The sequence below is a fragment of the Simochromis diagramma genome, unplaced genomic scaffold (genome assembly GCF_900408965.1).
Source record: "Simochromis diagramma unplaced genomic scaffold, fSimDia1.1 OVJJ01000816.1, whole genome shotgun sequence".
Taxonomy (NCBI): domain Eukaryota; kingdom Metazoa; phylum Chordata; class Actinopteri; order Cichliformes; family Cichlidae; genus Simochromis; species Simochromis diagramma.
The window spans coordinates 9579033-9604864 of NW_024386908.1; the positions used below are offsets into that span (position 1 = coordinate 9579033).

General features: G+C 39.6%; 1 protein-coding gene across 1 annotated transcript in view; it reads right to left on the minus strand.

Moving 5' to 3' along the window:
* plxna4 (plexin A4) overlaps positions 1 to 25832 on the minus strand; it is a 241034-nt gene that overhangs the window by 69410 nt on the left and 145792 nt on the right. Inside the window, 2 exon segments of the mRNA XM_040035324.1 lie at positions 2826 to 2949; positions 20379 to 20479. Of these exon segments, the coding sequence (XP_039891258.1) occupies positions 2826 to 2949; positions 20379 to 20479 (225 nt within the window).

The following is a 25832-nucleotide window of genomic DNA, read 5'->3' on the forward strand; positions in this document are numbered from 1 at the left end:
TCCAGAAGAGTGACATAAAAGTAAGATCTAAACTTAAGAGTACATTATTGCTGCATTGCATCTGGCATATAAAAAAAAAATCTATGGAAATATCAACCATATAAGCAACAATTAGCTCTTAAAAGCCCAGATGCAATAGAGCAATTTCATTTTATAATAACTTCCACTCGCGTTTCCTCTTGACTTGCTAACTTCTGCACTCATACACAGCAAAGCAATGTAGGGAGAAAATTAAGAAAATGAAACAGAATTACGATATATAAAAAGACTACATCCTCTGTGTGTGTGAAAAACTGCATAACACAGCTGTTCCATCTGTGCCTTCAGAGGCATAATAGTATTATAATGAGCACAACCCCCTCTTCCTCCAGTGTTGGCTGTGATCAGCCAGATATATTTTTGATGACTTTTGAGGCAGATCCATAAGGAGTCCCTTAAACTACTTGCTCAGAAAGTTATTTTCTGGAGCTTCTGGAGCTTAGAAAATAATGGCTTCGTCTAGAGTAGTTCCAATTTCAGCGGTGATGTGTACCCGTTTCTGTCAAGAATTTCTAAGCCTTATCTTTCTCAACAAATATTTAAGAACAAAAAGGTCAAACAAGAGCCTTTGTCTGTTAGGCAGAAGCCCCTGGATGGGATATGTCTGGCAAAAGGTTAAACACTTGAAAGGCTTGAGCAACAACGCGCGCACACACACACCCACACTCATAAATATCATTTTTGTGTTGCAGAGGAATTCTTCAAAAAAAAAAAAAAAAAAAAAAAAAAAAAAGATGCAATCCGCACGTGACCCTTGATGCAATGGAGATCTTTCATGCTGACTGCACTTTACGAGTTAAAATTGCACCACCGTGTTAACCTCTGATGCTGGGTACAGTAAGGTAAGTGGAATATTTATACTATATAACCAGTATTGGTCAAGTTACTTGAAAAAAGTAAACAGTAACTAATTACTGATTACTTTCCCAAAAAAGTAATCCCGTTACTTTACTGATTACTTATTTTCAAAAGTAATTAATTACTTAGTTACTTGGTTACTTTTTAAAAACACGATTTACAACCTGAATAGGTGATAAAGCGATAGATCTCTCAGCCCAATTCTACTTTTTCTACATAATCCATCATACAAAATGTAATCAAATGGAAAAGTCCCTTTTTAAAACTTGTTTTATTAGTTTTAATCTTTTAACTTTATGCATCAAGCAAAAATGTAATTATATGCAACATTCACTGACTGGAAGAAATTTGTTTAATATTTAAACCTATTTTCTGCACATTCCAGCACATAAATTTATTTTTTTTTTGTGTTTACACTCAGTCTTTCAAATAGATGCAAGTAAAACACAGCAGAAAATAAATAAAGTCAAAGACTAGCGGTCCTTTTGCTCTATTTTCACCTGTAAAGCAGGAGCAGGGTAGGCGGAGGTTTACCCTGGTGCAGGTGTGCCGCAGCGGTCAGTGGAAGGATACGGCAGTTTCTCTGTGAATTTCCCATTACGTGGTAGCGCACTCGGAGCTTGCTTGGAAGTTTAGGGGGTTTTTTTTCGCTGTAAAAAGAAGTTTTCTTCCCACGCACAACTGACACTAATGTTTTTGTCACTTTTTATGGAATCAAACTTAAAGTAAGGTCAGTACTTCCACGATTTAAACGCTGCACGCTCATACTCTCTCCAGTACTCGATATATGATCCACTGTTGATCTGCACACAGCTGTTGTCACAAACGTCGCACTTGCTTACGTCACTGTCATGAGACATTCTCGCAAAAAAAAAAAAAATCACGGTTTTAGTAACGCAGTAACGCAGCGTTCCTACGGAAAAGTAACGGTAATCTAATTACAGTTTTTGCAATAGTAATCCCTTACTTTACTCGTTACTCGAAAAAAGTAATCTGATTACAGTAACGCGTTACAAGTAACGCGTTACTGCCCATCTCTGTATATAACACACAGTGTTACTGCAGTACTTTCTAGTAGCGTCAAAGATGCTGACATTTAAAAACATTAGCCTCTTGATCCTGTTCAAATCAAAGAAAAAAAAAAAGATTTTGTGTCGTGGTGAAAGCTGACAAGGGGATACACCGAGATAGTTCGAGCGCTTGTGTTTCTCCAGTTTCTGCAGAGACATATTTTTGTTGCAATGGATCACAGCCTCTTTGCACACCAATCAATACACTTAAACAATAAAAAACAATTCAGACCCTTTAAATCTGGCAGCTGTTTGAGAATGAAACATCCAGGGGGAAAAGTGGTGCATTTGGCTGCCAACAATCACAATAAACACAGCCGAGCTAAACTATACTCTGTCAATGATTGTTGACATTTGTTGGGAGACCATTTCGTTGGATGGGATTGTAAGTTGTGAGGTCGGGATTTGAGGAATGCCTGCTGGCAGTCAGTAAAATCATATAAAGCAGGATTACAGAGTTAAAACAAGCTACTAATCAGTATTTAGAGCGTAATTCCACCATATTACAAATTATGCTTGAGAGTGTGATTTTGTCAATCTGCCAGACAAGATATTCTCACCAGCAACTTATTCAATTATCCTCACTTTCTATTGCAATGTGGCTCCAGTAAAGCAAATGCACGTTTGGCTGCTAAAAATATTCCATATGCAGTCAGAGAAAGATATATTTAATTACTTCAATTTAAAATGTGACTAAATTTAATCTTCCAGGTGACACAAAGAGGAAACTGATGCCTGATAGTATAGGACATGTAACACACACAGGGAAAAAACACAAGGTTTGCACATCTAAAGCCCCAAACAAGCCTTTGTTTCCATTTCAGGGTATCTGATTCAGTGAATTTGTTTTCCACTCACCGTGACACTAAACTGGGACACGGAGATGTTGTTTGGATGGACACTGAGACGCACACACTGCTTGATGTCGGATGCAAAGCGCCGGGGCTCTGATGAGCGCTCACATTTCTCCTTTCTGGCACACCTGGAAAAAGAACAACAACAGGGAGTGTTATTCGTGGAGACAAATACACACATGCTTATTGGCATATGCATGCCTGCAGTAACCTGATCAGGGCTTACCCCTTTCCACCTGTTGGCATCTGGGAAAAAGAGAATGTCCCTCCCCCTCCCCGACAGTTGGTGCTATACACATTTATCATATTTCCTCTCTGGCAGCGTACCAGCCTCAGTGTTCAGTGAATGGAAGGCTGGTCACCACAGGGCTGGGAGCAGTTACATTTAAAACAATGGTTGCTCTATATGTGGAAGTGGAGACGGCCCATTGGGAAAGAGGTAGTAGTCCTCTTCTTTGCAAAGTCATCTTAATGACTGGCATTCATGGGCAGTGCCAAATGCAGGTGGATATGTGGATGTTGTTTGGGATGTGGGATAGATTACTTCTGTCTAATCCAGTAGAATACAGCGTTTTGGGGAGCTGGAGTACTGGACCATTTGTGGTGTAAGAGGAGTTTACTGACTCATGTTCCAAAAACAATCCCTTGATAGACTACAAGGTCATTTCCCATAGCTGGGCGATCTAAATGAGCTCGTAATTAAAGGAGTATGAGAAGCGCAACTGGTTCTCAACAAAACTGCTGCAGTGGAAAGTTTTCACATTAAAAATTCCAGTAGAAGTGGCTGGGAAACACAATTATTTAAACTGTTGTTAAATATATGCTTAGCGAGAAATTCTAAAAAACAGCCCCAGACTGTAATATCACCTCAACCTTCTTCTCTACACAAACACCCACATGCTCTTGTTCTAATCGAATCCCCTCATAAACTTATTCAAGTTTAATCCCCTATTGATTCAGACAAAAACTTTCTGTGCAATTAACAACCTGGAAAATCCAGAGAGCGCCCTAAAACTCCTTTAGAGGAATAAAAGGCTGAAAAGAAAGAAAGAGGCCTTAATGAACGAATGAAAGAAAGACTTTCGAGGTGGTTGACGTCTGAGATACAGTAATACCTTATGCAGAAAGAGGCTTTTTTCTCCTGAATTGGACAGACAGAAGGAGGGTGGGTTTTGACCTGACATGAGCATTGTAAAGTTAAGCGGCCTAACGTGCTGCAAAGAAGACAGACAAAGAAAATGAAAAGAAATAATCTGTTCGAGAAAGGCACAGAACAGGAGGAGGGGTAAAGAGCGCTGCCGAGAGAGAAACGGAGAGAGAGAGTGTGGAAAGGAAAGCACAAGAGAAGCACGACTTAAAGGAATGCAACCATTGTTGGCTTTCTGTGAAGCTTTCCCTTCTAAGCTGGTTTGAGTAGGGGTTTAATCGCTTCAGGTTCCTTTGTGCTTTTCAATCACTGATGTCTGTGCCTCCTCTTCTAGCACTGATTTAATAAGGCCGCATCATATAAGTAAACCCCCCAGGCAAACAACCCACATAACCCCCCTGCCAAAAAAAGCACACTTTCACCGACAAACACTGATCAACCACGACATTAAAAGTGCTGACAGGTGCGGTGCGTGACATGGATCATCTCATTAGCATGCAAAGTTCTGTAGGAAAACCTTGGGTTCTGGCATTATGCGGATCTTACTTTGTACTTTGTACTCTGACAGATACCACCCACGTAAACATTGCTGCAGACCAAGCAACACAATATTGGACAGGCAGTTTTAGCTTTGCAGCAACATTCAAAATTAGATATAGTGTTACATGCGTACCATTGGCTTCTGTTTTGATTCATATTTTAAGCAGCATTCCAACTTTTTTGGAAATAAGGTTCTAAATACTTGCTTTGTATGTGCTTTTGTGCCCATAATGATGTTTGTCTTTGTGTGCGTTCCTTAACAGTGTCACGGTACATTGTGTTTTGGTAGAAAAACGTGCATTTCATGCCAAAATCGCTGGCTGTATTGCATTATTAACATTAACTGGCACAATCTCTTTAAGTGAATCATCACTATGCATGATTGCCTCATTACTAAATTCAATTCAGGCCTAATACATTTAGAAAATGTTCAACAGATAGAACAATTCCTTAAAATTTCAAAGAAGGAATTAGATGTCCTCTCACAAATGACACATCCTTGAAGATGAACTGACCGACCTACATCTGGAGTTGTTGTTCTTCCTTTTTCCCCCCTCTTCTTTTCTATAATATAGTAACTCCAATCTCTACAGCACAGTTACAGTGAAAACATTGCAGAAAAAGTCACCAGACTTTTCAAAATGACCAATAAAACAAACCCTAGTAGCATTTTGATTTATGAGGGATAAGCTCAGGGTTGATAAATATCTGCTGTCCCTTGCTGAACCTTATTGAACCTTATGACCCAGATTTATGACATCATCTTTATGAGACTCTTGCTGCTGTAAATGACAGTGGTGGAGAAGATGATGACGATGTAGGAACACAACAGTAAAGAGAATGAAACAGAGTAAACAGGACAAGATGCAAGGATGTGTAAATGCTGAGTTTGCAGTGAATAACGTTTTCAAATTTTACAGTTTTCTTTTTATGTGTTCGTTGAATTGTTTGTTTTTGTCCAATATTCACATCTACCAAGATTTGCAGCTGATGTTTTATCATCCGCAGGACTTATAACGCATCTTAATGCAGTTGTAAGACGTAACGATGCAGTATGAGTGGATGGTTGCAACAACAAGACCTGGCATAGCTGGACTGGGACTTGTTAATACAGGATTATGAGACAAGGTATGATCCTCTACTTTAAAAAGTGGACAGGGGGCAATTTGTTTTGGTTGTTATGTGCAGTGAAGATGGATTTAAAAAAAAAAAAAAAAGAAGAAATATCCTGACTCACTGAATTTAATCTGCTATAGATTAATTTCACACCTATAGAGAAATATAGAATACATATAAGTATTTGTACTCTGTAAGACCACATTATTCCAGTAAATCTAGTATGATGCCAGTGATTAAGAAAATGAATACAATTAATTCATTTTTAATTAAATTAATTTTCAGGATTATGTGTTTTGTGACAGTCCTAAGAAAAGTGCAGAGGTGTTGAAATACTGCAGCTCAAACATCACCGCCTGACCGACACAGCATCAACACCTTATCTCTCACTACAAAACACACAAAGATGGTTATTATTATCCATCATTTTGTGATGATCAGTTTCATTCATGGTGACTGCTGTTATTCTAATAGTTTGATAGCAATTAAATGCCTGCCTTTGTTATTTAACAGCTGGGGTTAAGGTAATAGCTCACTGAAACATAACTAAGAATATTTACAGGAGGTTTGTAACATTTCATTTGCATGTGATTACCAGCTTTTATTAATAAACTGAAAAAATAAAAAGATAGAAGGAATGGAGAATTCTATTTTTTCCAGGACTTTGAAGGGAAAAGTCACTTTCACCTTGGTCAAAGTGAACATTTTACTTTTGCCTTCAGCCCTGTAAAGTTTTCCTTCAATGAATAGCATCTGCATGAGATGCTATTCGTTTGATGGAAACAGATGCTTAACATTGAGAGCACTTTTGTTTTTTATATATCACAAACAATCCTGCTGTATTTACTTTTTAATTTGATTTTTCTGGTTATTCATAAGTAGCCCTATCTATGATGTGTGAGTAAACTGAAATAGCTTCTGTTAATGTTGAAAATATTTTTCATGGTCACGATTAAATTGGTTTTGGGTAGATCATCAGACATGTATCCAAGCTATTCAACATCCCTCAACTTGTTTACTGATCTTCTGTTAAGCTGTTTATGGGAAGTGTGGGTCTATAAATGTTGCCAAAGACAATGTTATAAGATTGTTTGTTGTAAAACTACTATTTAAACAAACAGTACGCACTAAATCACAAGATGAACTAGAAAGAAAGGGTCTCTTTTTGCAAGAGTGTTTCTAATTTCTAGAACAGTTTCACTTTGGCTTTCTCTGGCCTTGCAGGAACTGCATATTGCATCTGCACTTCAGAGTCTTAAGGTCACCGAATTGCTGAGCAGGTTTAAAAAAAACAAAGGGGTCAAATAATTTCTGTTTGAGTTCAACAATGCAGAGAAAGTGACTCAAGAGAAGATAATAATAATAATGGGCAATAGAGCTGATGTCTCATTTTTTTTGTTCATCGAGATCACTGGCATGGTGGAGGGCTACACCAACAAAACACAGGCTCGCTCTAGAATCAGCATTTTCTTAAAGCACAATGCAATGTCACCCACCAATCACGCAAACATTCAGATCAAATGGTTCATCTTCCACCAGCACACAGTCACAATTCATGCATACCAATGCTCTGTTTAGTTTGATTAAATAAAACTTCCTTTTACTTTATTCACTCCCAGCAGAGAATCCTACTGAGATGCTAGTGGGTAACCAGTTAACAGATACATATGAATATTTTCATTTACCAAATGGTCTTGCATCCTGATTGAATCTCTAGCCAAAGCATAGGATAGCTACACACATTGGCTATGTCCATGCCGGGAGAGGGGAGAATTTATCTGGCCGTTTGGCGACTTGGGACTTTACTGAAAGGATGTTTAAGATAATGCCTTACATGGTTTAACTGATGTAAGTGATGGGCATTATCAGAGGAAAGCACTGGATAATTGTTTTCAATTACGTTCCACGCGGACCCTGAAAGGAAAGAAAGATTGCATCATTTGTAACAATATGCAACAATCTCACCCTTTTGTAAACATCAAAGAATAGAACATTTAGAGGACCCCCGAGATCAAAGCGATTTAGATTTCAAATAGCAGTCATAAAAAGCTTGACTCGCGCTATCTTTTCCCTTTTTTTTTTTTCCAGAGAATTAGACGTCCAACATATATTCATTTGGATAGTAAACACTGCTGTTGTGAAGAGCTGTTTGACTGACTGGCAATGACATGTTATGAAAGAACAAGCTGAAAGGATTAGATGGGCCCTGAATGAAAACTAATCTGCACTCTTGTTTCTCCCAGCCTTTGATAAGGTGACACAATTATAGAGAGAGACTGGGCAAAGGGCACAGAAGGATTTTTTTTTTTTTTAGCTTTGGCAACTGTTGGTGAGGCTGTCACAGCTATTAAAAGCAAGACAACCTTATGGACAATACATTTCACCACAAAATATTTATCGTAGCTACAGTATTGTATGCAACATATGCATACAAGCCAGAAAAATAGATACATAGTCAACACTAGGAGATGAATTAAAATGACATGCATATGATTTTACCATGTACCATTTAGCTTAAAAAGGTGACATGATTGATGTCATGTCATCGCAAAAACACAATGGGCAAAGGTAATATCAACTGTGTACAATATTCCTTTGTACTTTAAAGCATTAAATAAGGCACATTGTAATGTCACTTTATTATGAATTAAAATACTTAAATTTGATAGGATTTGTTATATATTACCCACAATTTTTTGTTATATTAACTGTTGTTTGTGGTGATTCAATGCCCTACAAATAGGCACTCTGTAGTCCAACTAAAAACCAATTACTGTGCTAACCATGCATCATCAGACACCATATAGAAGTCTATACATACTAATAGCCTCGGCCTATATAAAGTACCTTAGAGCAGGGGCTATGTCACAGTGATTCAGTCAAATGACACTTCAACATTTAAGGTGGCTACATCTCACACATGTGACCAAACACACGAACGCAGCTGAACACACACGAACACACACAAGAGTAAGCGTACCTCCTCCTGCTATCATTAAGAGTGGTGGTCCACAGAGCAGAAATCCGCATGAAGGGGCTGGCGGGAGAGTTATTACCTGGCCCACTGGCCATGACCCTGTTACTCCGGTTTGTGTGAACCGGTTTGTGTGCACACATGTGCACACACAGACACACACACAATCTGTCTTTTATAAGGCCATACTTGAAGACACAGAAATTGCAGAATCTCTGCCCCAGGTCTAGAAATCTCTGAGCTATCCCCTTTGCATACCACTGGTGCAAGAACACCAACTGAGTAGAAAATTATACAGTAAGACTGCTCCTTTGCACAGGTTTAAAGCTGTATGAGACTTTTTTTTTTTTAAAGAACCTATTAAAGTATATATAAACAGGAATTACTAGCAAGCATTTGCATACTGTAAATATGTAAACAGTTAGAAATGCTTTAATATGTGACCACCAAAGACTATCTGATGACAAAATATTTTTGCTAAACATCGTGATACCAAAGTGCTCACAAAGCTCACAATTTGGATATAAAGTCGCTGCAATATTAAATTCTATAATAGGGTCAAATGTAATTCGTGATGGATGACCGGAAAACAAAAAAGTGAGGAAAGGAGAGGCTGACGTCACCAATATTCTAAATGGGTGTCATTAGCTCAAACTCCTCCAACAACATATAAATCTTGAAACACAAAAAACCCCCAGAAAAGATGCTAGCACTAGGCGGTGATTAGATTTGGCAGCATCAGCCCTGGCCTCCGGGCATCAACGAGCAGCTGTTTCTCTGCCATGACTTTTAGTGCTATGCAAATTTAGCAGTAGTCAAAAGACACGGCAACAACGTCTTACTCTCTCACTTCCACACACTAACAAACAAACAGTCACCTGGTAGAAACAGGCAGTGGTGACATGATGTGACAGGTTTATTAGGCTGTCGTTTTAATCGTGTTTGATGTGACTCCTGGCCCAGATAATGCCATTAGACCATACCAGGTATGCTGGTTAGCTGAGTGCATGTGAGAAAGGCAGAAACCAAGTAATCAATTAGTGATGTTACACTTTTTTAAACCTATATTTTTTTACTTTGTCACAGGAAGTCTTATGATTATCATCTTTAAGCACCCATAGTGAGCAAAGCAAATGCGATACTTTAGATGGAATAAAAATATGCGATGGATTTAAAAGCCAATACGGGAACAGTTTTGAAATGGCTCACATATCACTGTCCTGTTACTACATCAACACAGTTTGACTTGGCATTCATAAAATAGAAGCCCAGACAAAGAAAAGCATTAGTTTACTATTGCTGTGCATCTACAGTATTTCCAGAGGTGTTTTCATCCTTTAGGTTCCATGTTGATGTTTCATACTTGCCTTTAAGGGGGACAGCATGGTTCTTTTCAATGGAGTTTCAACAGTGCACTCAGCTTTCATCTTTATCTACAGTACATTGTATTATTTTCCTTCATGTGTGCAACTATAGATAGGGGCATATGATACTGTTGATTCAGGCAGTCGATATAGAGCCTGGGGTGTTAAGGTGTGTTTATTCACGGTCACAAAGCTGTTTCGAACTGGGAACATTGACAAAACAAGTACATGCATGACATATTTAAAATGAACCCATCTCGGAAAGCACAGCTTTTGAAATGGTCTTGCCTATTGCATATTCTCAACACAATCTCATACTTTACTGTGAACATTTCCTTTTTGCCTAGTCTCAATTTGAGCTAACAAGGAGCTAGTCCATGCTGCATATTAATAGCTGGCTTTGTTCACTGTGAGGAGCACGCTCATCATCTGAGGTATGCATGAACAAAAGAGCACAAAATATGGCTCAACTACTGAGTAAAAAAAAAAAAAAAATCATACCCCACAATCCCAAATTTGGATAGCAAATACACCAATTTTTTTGCATATAGTCATCTAAAATCAGCTAATTACACATAATATATCAAGACTAAATATAGATCAAGCGATTCAGCCTTTCAGTGTATGATTTGAAATGAACACACTGGTGACATTAATGCTGAAACATCAGTAGGGATTACTGTTGGATTATATAACAAGGTTATTATGTTGTGACTTAGCTCTTGTTGCCATAGAAACAGCTATGTGACGGGACATGTGAAGTGATTTACCTGAGTACGATTCCCCAGAGGTGATCTCTCATATGGTCTGTGTGTGTGAGTGTGTGTGCTTGTGAGTGTGTGTGTTTACCCTCACATCCTCATCAAGATTACCTGCTTACAGAGTTTAGTTTACTTAACCAGAAGATTCCTAATCCCTACTCATTTTCGCTGTGAATTTATAATCAACCTCTTTCTCCCTTCCTCAGTTTACCTCATCACTTGGAATACATCACCATATATCTTTACTTCCTTTGACTCTTGCCATGTCTCTCATTCAATCCTCTCAGTCTAATGTCAGTTCCTGTGTCTGGTTCATGCTCTGCCAGACAAAGGCAAGACACCTTCACCACTATGAGGGTGTGTTTATGTCCATTTCCCAGTGTCTGTGCTTCCCTGTGTGTGGCAGAGTGACAAAAGGTGACAGTGAGCAATGGTCCTGACTTAAAAGTGAGTGTGCTTGCTTGTGGATGTGTGTTGGGGTTAGGTAGATTGGTTTTTGTGTGTGTGTGTGTGTGTGTGTGTGTGTGTGTGTGTGTGTGTGTGTTCACACAATGATGGTGACAGTTGAGAGGGAACTGGGATGTGCAGAATTCCGTTCCGTCCTGATGCCCCTGTCACTTCTTGGCCTTGTTCCCTTCCCCTCAACTTCCCTTCGCACCCACCAAGAGGTGAGGGGTGAAATCAGTCGCCCATACACAGGGGGTGGCCATCCTCCCCTGGCCACAGACATCAGAGCAATGCCACAGATCCAAGAATCTCAAGATCAAAGAAACAACTGCATACATTTGACTCTGAGAGTTGGTCAAGTCATCTTTAGGACTTTAACAAACTGAGTACAACTTCTTAAACATTGATCTTAGCAGTGCATTAAGAAGTGATTGAAACAAATCTCAAATAGCTCGCGTCTTTATATCTATATGATACAAGAATAAGACTTTCTAGCCATTTCCCTTCACTGGAGTCCTATCAATGACTGGATATGCTCATACAGTCTTTTCAGAAGATGAATTTTATAAAGACTCCATTTTCTCTCAGTTAGCTTCTAGCTGTACAAAATATATTTACAAGCACATTCACAAAATAGATACACCTCATAGGCATAATCAAAAAGTTCTGTGAACTCTGAGATGACTGAAACGGGACTTCTAAAAAAGCAGAAGTGCAGGCACATGGAGAACAGCACAACTTTATGCACCTCATATATTGTGCCACTTCCTCTTGGGATAAACTGGTGCCAAATATTGAATACTGTTCTTAAAGCATGCAGGCATTCTACACGCTTTCATCCAATAATTTCCAGACAGCGGGGGGAACACAAATCATTAGATGTGAGACATTATATGAATTACATAATAGTGTTAACGCACAGTCACAGACACTGACACCACAGTGCTATAATCAAATAATTCTTGACTGTCATCTTTTCTTGTATGCCTTTCCATCTCCAATTACACAGATACCAGGAGACACATTGGATAATTGTTTTAGAGTATATTGAGTATTCCTGAATATTTGTATCATGGTGCCATCATTATCATGGGACACATCATATTACATTGAGACTTGCTTTGTGAGTGCAACCCTAAAAGAGACTAGACTGCATAACATCACTGCTGTTGTAAAAAAACAGAATAAAGGGATGTATTGGAATTAATAGAATTTCAGCCTACTTGATCTTGGGAACACTGCAACTAAAGGTGCTTAAAGGTGTTAGGCCAACTGCTAAATTTGATGCCTTTTAATATTGCAAAAACTTTGTTTTTATGTTGACAGTCACTGTCCCTGCTAACAATATATTTCAAAGCACTTAGAGCTGTCCTCCAGGGGCAGGTTAGTGGTCGTTGCAACCAAACACAATGAGTCTATGGCGGCATGCTAATTGTGGCACTGCAGTTTAATTAGCATTAGTGTGGCATACCACAGTAATGAGCATACTGAGGTAATGGATGGCTGTGAACACAGCGACAGGTAGCGGTGGTGTAGAATTAATGTGTGGGTGAGAGAGGGGAGAAAGACAGAGAGAAAAAAACATTCAACGGATCTGCCAATTAGCTTTTCCCTCCGAAAAGGTTATTCGTTTGACAGCACCAAAGATGTCTTGGGAATACAAAGGATTGAAGGGGCAAGAAGCTTGCAGCATGACTTGCAAGTTTTATCAGCCATTTTGTGTTTACTAATGACTTCCTGAACTTTTTGTATCAGCCTAATAAGCTTGTACATATGTTGTCAAAGGAGCTTGCAAAGAAAACACATGTACATATGTTAGACAACTGTTTATGGAGACGTGATTGTGGGACACTGGCATACAACTGCATAGAAGCATTTAGATTTATGTTATCCTTCATTTACTATGAAACATAGTGGTACTCCAAAGACAATATAAGTTGTGGGCTTGTAAAACTTTACAAGTTTCAAGCAAATTGACACTTTTAGTAGCAGTATCATCTGGGTCCACTGATTCATTAGGGTGCCCCAGTATAATCACAGTTTACCTGTAGAGATTTACTACTGGTTGTACTGACAGACCTTATCTGATAAGCTAGAACATGACATCTGGCTATTGCCAGAAGCATGACATTACAACTCCCATTCCCATTAGTGTGCAAAAATCCCAAGCCATCTCTGATTTCTTTATGTTTTGCTCACAAAATTAGAAACAGATGCAGTGATTTATTTAAAAATATTTGTAAACTAGAAACTAGTGTTTCAAATATCCATCCATCCATCCATCCGCTTCCACTTATCCTTTTCAGGGTCGTGGGGGGTGCTGGAGCCTATCCCAGCTGTCATAGGGCGAGAGGCGGGGTACACCCTTGACAGGTCGCCAGTCTGTCGGAGGGGTAACACACAGAGACAGACAACCATTCGCGCTCACATTCACACCTATGGGTAATTTGGATTAATCAATTAACCTATCCCCACAAGCTGTTGGGGGGATAGTGTTTCAAATATATAAATGTAAACAATTTTTTAGTTAACAATATTTGGTATGATGACTTTTGTTTCTCAATACAGCCTGAACTCTTTTAGACAAGCAAGTAATCTTCAGAAATTGTTCTCCAGGATTCTCGAAGGACATTCAACCTCTTTTTTTTTTTTTTTTTAGATGTTAGCTGCCTTTTATTCTGTTCTCTGTCAAGATGATCCCACACTGTTTCAATAATTTTGTGGTCTGGGCTCTGTCCATTGTCACACTGAAAAATTATGCCATTGCCAATCAGATACTTTTTCGATGGTGTTACATGGCAGAGCAAAATCTGAAGTTACTTTTTTGCGTTAATAATTCCATCAGTTTTGACAAGAGCTTCAGGACCACTGGTTCAAATGCAGCTCCCGAACCATGACAGTCTTTAGCCTCCACAAATGGCTGTAGAAACTCACTGTACCTCTTTCTTGACCTGCGTACATATTGACGATGGTTGAACTAAAAATTTCTAATTTGTTGTCACTGATTTTTCATCCAATTCTTATTTAATTTGACATACCTCATCCTGTTCTCCCGGTTACCCTTCTTTATAATTGGCTTCTTGACAGTCACACTTCCACTGAGACCATTTTCAATGAGACTTCAGTGAAAAGTAGATGAAAGGAGTTGCATCTCCTAGGACCTGTGTCAGGTCTTTGTTGCATTTTTTCCTCATTTCTTAAGGAAATTACTTTAAAACTGCTGTAGATAGTTTAGACCTGGCACTTCTAGTTTTTGTTTAAAAACGCTTTGGGAATACCTTCTTAGTGCAATAATGTTTTTATACCTGTCATATAATGTTATCTATGGTCATTTAATAACTAAATTAGTATCAAACAACTAATTCAGAAAGACCGGTGCATAGAAGGAGAAAATTTTTTCTTAAAAATATCTAAAAATATATATACATTTAACTAAGCAACTGAGAACAATTTATGTTTTTGTGACAGGCTGGTATCAACAATGTGTTAAATACAATTTAAAATAGCTTTGCAAAGTTGTTTGTTATGTGTGGAAATAACAATGATTCGTCTCTTGAATTAAGCAACTTTTTTATGCTTGAATGATTCATACGTGAGTGTTAAGTGGCTTTAAAAAAAACCAAAACCAAAATCCCCTTCAAATAGTCAGGCACAAGGACTTAATTGAAAATGGGTGGAAAAAGCAGCCAGACACCAACTTCAAAAGACTTTGAGAAAGGCTGAAGAACAACACCACTTTAAAACTGACAAGGAAGTCTTGCTCCATTGAAACAAAATATAAAGAAGTGAAGGGTGGGTTCAAGATTTTTTTCATAGTACTGTGTAGTGCACTCACACCTGACACAGATCAAAGGGGCAAAAATATGCAAAAATAAAAATGTAAAATAGAGCAAAACACATTTAAAATTATGATAAATAAATAAAAAATGCACACTGTAAATGGACTAGTGGAAGTAACGGTAACACATACGAACGTGCCCAGGAAGAATATAGTGTATGATAACTCTGCTGGAGATGGAGTGTGATTTGAATGGTGATAGTGGAAAGAGGTAAGAGTAGGAGGAGAATAAGAAAATGAAAAAGTGAGAAAAGTGACAAGGAGAGAGTGATTTCAGTGCTCTGGGAATATTACCAATATCACAGCCAAAAGCAGAGATTGAGATATGTCAAACCAATTATTAATGTGAAGATATCTCAACATTAGCACGACTTGTTTCGAATTGACACTGATATCACAGAGGAATGTGTGATATTCGCAAAATCCATGCCAAATATGATGACATTCATTTTGACAATGGTACTTCTCCAAATATGGTTTCCAATCTGTCTGGCTGTCATGCACGATAGGCGTGTTGACAGCGTAGTTAACCACTTACAAAACTGACAGCTGACAGACTGGCATTACAGGGGGTAACATAACCACAACGTGGCTGTAACATTTTGTTATATTGGCTCCCTGCAGAAGTGCTTCTGCTTTACTTGGAAGGGTTGGTGTGTGGATGGAAGTAACAGAAAGCTTAATAAGCCCTATCAGACTAGCATGTACCAAAAAAACCAGTGTAAACACGGTTGAATATAACAAGCATTGACTAATTTGTCAAATTCTGACATTTAAAGATAAATCTTTTTAAAAGTGACTTGTTTTGAAAGTGAAATGTTTTCACTCTGCAGCGTAGAATAAATCATGTAATGCATGCATGTAGGAATGCACTTATGGTTGCTTCTGCCCATATGGATACGGGAAACCTATAATATGCTCACTCTTCTGTAGGAGGCTTTCCCCTGATTGACAGTGTGTGGTATTCACTGTCAATGGTAAAAGAGTAGGGGGGGAAAAAAGAAAAGGATGAAAAGGAGGAGCTGCTTCGATTCAAAACTTTGCTTTCACCTGCTGAGTTTGACAGGCATACGTTTTGCATCTTGCCAGAAGATGGCATGAGACGGCCGAATCTGTTTAGCTGACAGGTGAGGCTCAAGGTTTAGTGAGGGACGAGGGAGGGGGCGTGTCTGATGTAAATTTTGATGGATCTAAACATATATAGTGGGGTTTAAGGGATTTTGCAAATAGTAGGATAAATGGAAGCATATGTCTTCACGCAGCTGTGCATTCAAAGTCAAACATGTGAGTAATTATTGAAGATATTTGTCTTTCTAAACAAATGGTCAGTGTATGTCAAGGACATGACTGCTATCAGAGAAGCAGACAGACACACACACACACAACCAGGTGCACCATCCACTCCTGTTGATTTCCTCTCCTGTAATATTGATTGCCTTTCTCCTCTTCCCCTGGTGTTCTCTCTAACAGCTCCTCTCACCGATCTATAGAGTAAATAAAGGCAATGCTGATAGAGAAGGAGTGTGTGTATGTGTGTGTGTGTGTAAGAGAGAGAGAGAGAGAGAGAGAGAGTGTGGGTGTGTGTGTGAGGGAGTGAGAGAGAGCAAGAGAGCTTGCAATTCTGCTTTTTCTCGGACCAGTGAGGTGATTTCAAGGTTGATTGGAAAAACAAACTATCTGGAAGAACACTTTTGAAGAGGAACCGCTTGCTATCCTTCCACTGAACACCCCTCTTTCCAGCACAAAGTGAGTGTGGGTGAGAGACCGTGTATGAGTCTGAGCTCTTCCTGGTTCGGCCCTTTTGCTATACGTTTGCTATATGTTATTAGGCCTTTGCTATGTGTGTTCAAGTCTCTGGTCTGTTGTCTGTGTACTAGGCCAGGTGCCTGCTTTCATCCTTTGTAAAAATATCTTCAGGCTTGGCCAGACCAGGAAAAAGCATTTCACAGGATAGCGCTGCATTGAGTGTGAAGGCAGACAAACACACAAGCTCTATATTCCTATATTTATGTTTTTCCCTGCAGACTTTTCCTGAGGCTTTACATCATTAAACTGTTGTCATTCGCTTACGGAGCTTACTGGTTTTCACTTCATGTCATAATGCTAGGTTAATCACTTCTATGATTGAGCAGGACTTGTGACCGGTCACAGAGGGAAATGGAGGATTTTGTGCTTGTCGTTAAATCATTACTTTAGTAAATGTGCCGCATACAAGCAGATAGGCGAAGGTTGCAAGCTATACAGGCTTGTTTTGGTTTTATTTAACAGCTTTCACAATTACAAAATATGTTTGAAAATGTGCAAACTTTACAGTTCAGTTTTGAGCTGTTGTATACTTAGCAAACAACGTATCAGTCCTTTTCGACTAAACTACTTCTTTGAGCAACAGTACTTTATGTTCAGAATCCACCGATCGACTCTTGCATGCAGCTATCCATCAATAATTGTTCCTTTTTTGTGTTACAACAGAAATATGGTTCAGCCAAGACAATAAAGCGGAGGTGAGTGAAGACCGAAAGAAAAATGTTAAACATTTCTGTCTTCTGAATATCAAACAGTTCAGCTTTAAATTGCTGAGATGCCTGAAGAAAAGTGCTTTGGATGAGCCATGTGTGCATTTTTGTGTATGAGTGTACCAGACCTACACAACAAGGACAGGTTAACAGTCATGCTACCTTGCAAAATAAACCCTAGTTCTCCCACTTTCTTTATCCTTCAGCCTATTTAACTTGTAAAGCTTCCTTTTTTGTTTTGGATAATTGAAAAGCGGCCATACAAAACGACTATTCAAAGTATAGAAAACTGGAAAAAAGGACATTTTAAAAATACTCTCGAGAAAGTATTACATTTTATTGAGAACTACAGCTAAATGTGAAGATTGGCCATGTGTCTGTGTAAACACTTTTTCTTTTTGGAGGTCTGCTGGGATGTTATCTATCAAGCTGTGAATCAAGCCTGTTAATGGCTTTGCACTACTACTGACCTCACATTAAATAAAGTGGGTAGGAAGGAGTGGAAAGATACATACACAAATATTAACAGACTGCATACATGCTTCAGGACCTTCAAAGCATAATTTTCAAGCCCATGTCATCTCAGTGGATTTTTATGTTTCCAGACACATAATTATTTTCCAATTATCCTCTAGAGACCATTAAAAGTAACATGTTTATGTGGACTACAGAGTATTATGGTGTGTAATGCATTTGTATCTACACACGCATATTTGCACGAGCGACGGCACAATCCATGCACAGCAGTCAGTAATTAGTTGTCTGTGGTGAATTAGTAAATATACCCAACAGCTACATCCATCCTCCATTGTTTTAACATGAAGTTTACAAGTCTGTTATTAAACTTTGTTTTGCAATTTTCTCAAACATAATCAAGAAAAAATTCAATGGTTAGGAAAAAAACACAGCAATAATGTAAAGAATATGAAGTTATCCTTGGTGCTGAGGCCTAAATTTGGTAAATTAGGGAGCTATACAATAAATAAATTAACAGGCTAATAAAACAACAGCAGTGGTTGTGGCAGGAATATAAAGTCCTGTCTACCCTGTGGTCGAGGTGGAACTCGGGGGGGGTTTCAATTACACCAGGACCAAGTTAAGAATTCACATGCTGGGTAAGGGGGATGGACTTTGAGAAAGGTGAACCTGTGGTCGATCAGTCCCAATGGGTTGTGCATTTTACATTTTGTGCCTGTGTGCTACCGGGCTGTCTAAATGACAGAATGTGTGAGTGCTGATGGGTGCGCACAGGCTCACACACCAAACACAAACTCACATGCACGCAGCACACCTGTAATCTCTTTTTCCTGCCCTTGTGATGGTCAAACGTCTAGACACCTGAGATCGACTCAAGAGGCACTTTGGTTATTTTCTCGCTCTCTTTGGGTTCTATTCTTGTTTTCGGTGACTTGACACTAACTCTCAAGCAACAAGGGCTTGTGTGTGAGCATTCGTGGCTTATATGTGTGTGTTAAGACATAGGTGAGCTGAAAGGGCTAAGAGTTACAGACCAATCTGTAACCACCCATTTCCTCTGACTGTTAGGATACGAAAAGTCTTAATGGGTTTGTAAGCACACATAAATCCATACTTAAACAGTACATATTACCACACATAGTGAATTGGTGATCGTGATAGAAATTAAATGTATGGTTGGAATTACTATATGTGTGTGACCTTGCTTATAATTTCTAATTTGTGGCGCGCAAATGAGGCTGCATCCTATGTGCATCCTCTATTTTTATTTCTTATGTTCTGTTGCACAAACAGATACTTTTTTCGCCCTCCTTTCAGACACATTCACTCCCTGATCATTGAATATGTCATGATATCCTTGATACCTTGAGTGTTTCTTAGAATTTGCCAGTATCTATTCTTTACTATTCTGTTCCCTCAGCTCTCTCTTTATGACCTTGCCATTCATCTGTTATTCCCTTCACCTGTCCATCTTCACTTCTCTGCAGCTTTCAGTATGTTCCTCTCACACTCACCCTGCTTCCCTGCCCTCACTGTGTCCTCTCAGTGCCAGCAGGGATGAAGGTGCTAAATGTACTCAGTCTCACTGATACACACACCTACGCACATTTACACACACTCTACCCCAGGGCTAGAACCAACACAAGAAACCAATTTTCAATTTACAGTGGAGTGGGAAATCTCCCTGCCCACAGCAAGCACTATCTCCCTCCCATCTTGAGGGACAAGGGTTTGACAGCAGCTGGGGTGTTTGCGAATTTGTGCTTATCTATGTGTGCATGCTTGTGCATTTCAAGGAAACAATGAGGGAGACGGTCTTAAAAGCAGAAGCAATAAGAAAAGAGAAGAGGAAGGGGAACAGGGCACAAGAAAAAGTAAATCATTTAATGAACTAATCTTGGAGATGTCATTCAACAGTTTTCTACAATAAAAGAAGCTATCACTTGCTTAGCGTCAACTGGGCTTGGTGCCCACTGGCAGTGCCCACCAGTATCTATGCTCTCACCAGGTTCTAGTTTCAGGGGTAGTAAACAATGCCAGTGGTTAGGTTTGGTAATGGATCTAAAGGGTGGGGTGGGGGGTTGTTGGCAAAAGGCTGATTCCCCAGGAAAGCAATCTGAGACTTGGCCTGCGCTGGCTTCAGGTGTCCCTAAAAGCTAAAAGACTGCAAAGGATGGAATGCTGGGCATGGACCCAGGCGCCACATAGAGGTAGGGGAGTCTAACAACCCAAAACACCCTCAAAATGTCTGGTATGTTGGAGGCATAACAAATGAAAGAGAAGCAACTGAGCAAATACAGTATTTGTATGCATCAGGGGTAAGCAGGAAAGAGAGAAATGCATGTGTGTTTAGGTCTGAGAGAGTTCTAACAGGACTTACATGTTGTGCAGAACACACCAGCCACAGTGGGGATCTCCGGATCCAAGACATTCGCTGCAGGTTGTGTACTGACCACACGCCTCCACTGGGATCCTCGACAGCTGCAATGAGATACAAATATCATTAACATACAGCAGAAAGCTGTGTGGCTGCATGAATAATGCGAGGATGAGCAGAAATACCAAAAGGAGAACATTACCACAAGACACAGAGAGGGCCTGAAACTAGTGAAAGTGATATATAATATTCCGAAACAAAACAGAAACACTGTGTTCGGGTTTTGGCAGAGAGACGTAATGATACATTTTCAGACATCAAATAAGAAAGTGCAATGAGCAGGAATCTTTGGATAATGGTGTCATAGACAGCTTCTTCAGATCAGCGATACTGCTGTTGCAATCAGCAGTATCTGTCTGCTGTATGGTCAAGTGTAGGTGCACAGGTGACGGTGATAGTAACGCCTTTTACTGAAAACATAATATATAATATATTGTTACAGAGTTATTGTTTCCATCTAGGACGACTCAGATCAACACAAAATGATCATTAAAACAATTATGTTAGTTGTAAATTGTCTCTATTAAACACAATTACATCATGAAGATGTGGAAGATTCAATTAAAGCCTTCCTTTTATCTTGATTTACTCAACAGCCCGAAAAACAAATCCATCTAAAGCACTAGTTTTACCCACTATACTGTATACACACATAAATTCTTTTAGTTTCATGACCGATTTCTATTAAAATGTTATTTCTCGACAGCTCCCCCGTTGCTCCAATCGACCTCGTTCCATATGGGAAACTTGGCCACTTGGGACAGCCGTCCATCCATTATGATGTATAGCCTTGCCAATTCAAAGTGGCATTGACTGGCACTGATTGGCATGGGCCATGAGTGACCGAGCACAAGGGGCAAAGCTGAGGTAGATCTCGGGCTGTCCCCCTCCTCTTGTCTCCATGGTAACTGCATGGTGCAATAATAGGTGTTGCTGGCACTTTTGATAAATGAGCCGTCATTGGTAGATGACCGCTGTCACTCAGGCTGCTCTGTGATGACAGCCAAGAAAGAGAGACAACATCGTCGGTGTTGGACTGATGTGGGTAAAAGGGTGCACGTGTGCCTGCATATTTCTGGAATTACTAAAAAATAGTGGAAAAAAATTGTTAGAAGATAGGTACAAATATTTTTTTTTTGCTTTTAACATCCAAGTTGAGTTTCTTCAACTTTTTCTCACATGAAACTTTAAAAAATTGTTTCTTTTATTTTAAAACCAACTTAATATAAAGGAACTAGAAGGCTACACTATCACTGTGTGTCACCCAGCGATAGTATACATCCACTGTATGATTTAAACCACTGGACCTAGTTTCAAGAAAGTCTCAAAATTTGGCAGTCACTTTGGTAACACCCCCAAGCAATTATTGTACTATTTAAATGAAAAGGGAGACAGTTAAAACAGATGCAATGTCCAATGAGATATAAAAATGCAATTTCTATCCTACATGTTTGCTATTTTTAACAAGTACAGGTATGGCTGCCATCACACAATTGAATCTATGGGCTGCATGTGTCATGTGCAACACGACTGACTCATATGGTGCCCTGTTCAGCTTTTAATTGGCTCTTCAGGGGCAGGGCCAGGACACCTTTACCATTACAGGATTCTCCAGTGCATATTTATTAAGGATTCTTTGAGTGATTCACTGAAGATGTATCATGGAGAGGACAAAAGTAAGTCTTACATCAAAATACTCAATAGACTTATTATACCTTTGCTGAATACTAAAACCCATTATCCTGGATACCAGAGAGACATTATATTTATAGCAAAAAGAATTACAAAAATATAGAGAAGTTTGAGTAAGAGGTCAGCTCAAGCGCAACTTGCTAAAGAAAGCATGGATTTAATGCCCTGTTCGCAAATACTAATGCAGTCATGGTGAGTACTGATGTAATTTAGGTCTTAAATCAACCACCTACAATATGAACTGAGGATCAAACTGTTTTGCATACTGCTCTCTCTCTGTGTACCTCTGAATATATGAGATGTAATTATACATGTCGTTGCAGCACATTTTACTGACTAAATTCCATATTTGAGGGTATGAAAAGGACCATAATTAAACCATGCAATGTAGGGCATGACAGAATGTAACAAGAGATCAGAAATGCCTGTGCCTAGTGGTATCTCTAAAGCACAGCCTGCCACTGACGGCGGTTCTCTCTGTTGGACTATCACACAGCACATCTTTGCCTGACAGCCTCTCTCAAATAATAATAATAAAAAAAAAAAAAACCACACAAGTCAAGTCAGTTTTGCTCACGCTGATGGTGGAAGTCATATTTCAAGACATATGCACACTGATGCACAAGAACCACAGACATCCACATACAGTACTACTGGAGTCATGCAGTGACACATGACGGAGAAACTCTAAAAAAAAACATACTAGTGCATTGTTCCTTCTCTTTCTCGCGACATTTATGCATCTTTGCAAGTACTATAAATAGCGTACTCGCTTGCAAACACACACACACATACACACACACACATTCTAAAACAGATTCACTCACAGCTGAATAAATTCAGAGGGGGCGTATTTCCTTGTCAAAGTCAAGAGGAATCCAGCTTGCTATTACAGATTAGAGACAAAGCACTTCTGTGTGCTAAGCTTGTGTCTGCTCTGGGGGAAAAAAAATAGCTAGTATTTTTTGCCCTCCCTACTGTGTAGAGGCGTATTTGCATTAGGTAGATAAAGAGAATGAGTTTGAGATGGAATCGGGGAGATAGTGGAGAAATGGTGTGTGCACATGATCAAACTCAACACTGATCGTCATTGCACGGTGCATCTTGCGAGATAGATTTCCTGCTTTCCTGTCACTCTCCACCGGGCCTGCACCTCCTCCTGCAATCCAGCACTGCCTCGCCCCACTGCCAGCTAAAATAAGCTCTAAGTCACTAAAGAGAAAGGCCATTGTGATAGCCTATAGTGGGATTTCAGCTCCAAAAAGCCTTATCGTAAGAGTATATGAAAGCACGATTTCTCTTCGCCGGTGCATGTGCGTATTTATGTCATCTACGTGGCCGTGACACGCCATCAAGTGGTTTGTCACCTTGTGATCTGCCATAGAAGCTAAGCACCCAGACAGAACTGTAGCAAAAGATGCCACCATATCTTTACAATTTAACACTTCATCAGTGGCAGATATGCTGATACAGACATCGCCCACAACTATACACCTACACAAAAAAAACCTCACGTGGAATTAAACTTCGATTATAATGGAATGAACCTCCTGATGCCTATCAACGCCTCAGATGCCTGCATCTGGGGAGATGGTTTTATTGAACAGATAAAACATACACACAAACAAAGGCAAACACACACCACCATTCAGAGCATGGCAAAAACGATGGGTGCCGATGTGGCTCCTCTGTTCCAGAGCACACATCCTGATATCATTCATTCTCCCTCTGTTTCTATCTGTCTGTCTCTGTCACTCAGATGCTCTGAGGTGTGTAAGATCATACATTCATCATCTCTCCAGAGCCTCGCTCCTCTATCGGACACACACACACACACACACACACTTTAGCGAGCAATACTTTTGTCTCCTCTTTTATCAAAAAATTGAGGGATTTGGTGGCTAAACGACCCAATGCACCCCTTGTCCCTCTCATCTCGATATCACATTCATTTCATGCTATCTTCTTCGTGGGCTTTGCCAGTGAGACGACCATTACGGCTCGCAGTCTCTCCACTATGACCGTGCTATCATATCAGCAGGGATAAATACAAAGGATGGGGTGCATGGCATTTATAATTCCCTCCGTGTTTCAGGTGAGTAAATGACAGCCATTACACCCTGCACTCTCCCTCCTTTCACAATAGGGAGAGATGGAGGCTGCTGAACATAATCGTGCTTTTTAAAAAAGGCAGAGATCACAGAAGTACTTGATAGCCTAATGTGTGGGGAGGAAGATGAAGACGCACTTGATCATTTACTGTGGTGGCACAATGGCATCAAATTATATATGCAGTTTATATATGTAAGATGGGTATCAAGGGAATTGGGGTGTCAGGGTGGGGGCCTTTGCATCTTCAAATTTTTACTTTAAAACCTTAATCATTCCACTAAGGAAAGACTGTCTTTGTTTTTCTTTGCTCCCTCTTTTACTCTGACTCCCCTTCTTCTTACACAATGCCAGGGGCATCCAAGTCAACCTGCAATGGGGAAAGTGATCATTTATTAAATCGGCAGAGACTTTTATTATCAACTAATTCTTCAGCCTAATCTCTATTCCTCTCTTTATCCCACTCTTTTCCTGCCTGCTCCACTTGTAATTAAACAGGGATTCCACCTGCAGCTAAACTAAACCACTCCAAATGAACAGAGAGAGGGAAATTAAAGTGATAGCCCAATCCTGCTTCACAGCCTGTAGGGCACACTGAACTTCTCTTATCTTTTCTCTTCTTCCTCCGGGCTAGCTTCGTCTTTTTCTCCTTCCCTGGTGTGAGTTTGTTCATTAGTTCAGCACAGTGTTGGCAATCCTTTTGGCTGGGAAGCAGAAATTAACAAGAAATAATGTGCTAAATGTAAGTAATGTGGTGCTTTTTGGTTATTTTCAAACCAACACATTGCAGTGCATTTGAGAACAATGTATTGCTTCTTACAGCAGAAGAAAGCAAAGCAGTGCCAGTGTGCATGCCACCATCTGTATTGTTTTAAAGTTTACAACTCAAGCTTTTTCAACTCCCCTCAAATACACCCACACCCACCCAGGGTAAATCTACTGATCATTTATTCCAAGTGGTCAAGCAGCATTTTGTTTCTTGTTTACTTCGCCTTATAAATCCTGAATGTTTTTCTCTTCTAACGCAGAATGTGAGTTGATGCTTCATTTGCTTCAGTGTAACTTCCTTTTTTTGTCTTTCTGTATCGCACCTCCAGCTGGATGGAGGCAGGATTGAAGTTAAAGTCAAATGAAGCGAGGGACACGTCAACGATCCACTGCCTCGTCACAGCTGACGTCCCACTCAATCCGTCAGCCACCAAACAATGGTATTATATCACAAACTCGGCTAACAGAGCGGGCCAGTGGCTGCAGGTGCAATATTGGTTTCATTTGACGTTCCAGAGGTTAAATGACAAAGCCATCTATTGCACTGTCAGGATTGTCAGCTTAAGACAAATGACTCTGTTACAATCAATCATTTTTATTTATCCTATCACTCCAAGGACAGTGAGCCCTCCATTCAAAGAGAGGAAAAAAGCAGGTGAACAAGCTTGAAACAGTTTAGTTTATGCTTACTTAAATTTGGAACCAAAGTTTAAGGGTAAAAAGCAAAATCATATCAGCCACCTCATCCGAGGAAGGTCCCGGGTTCGTATCAAGGCTAGGGCCTTTCTCCTTGTGTCTACTTGGGTTCTCTCCAGGTATTCTGCTTCC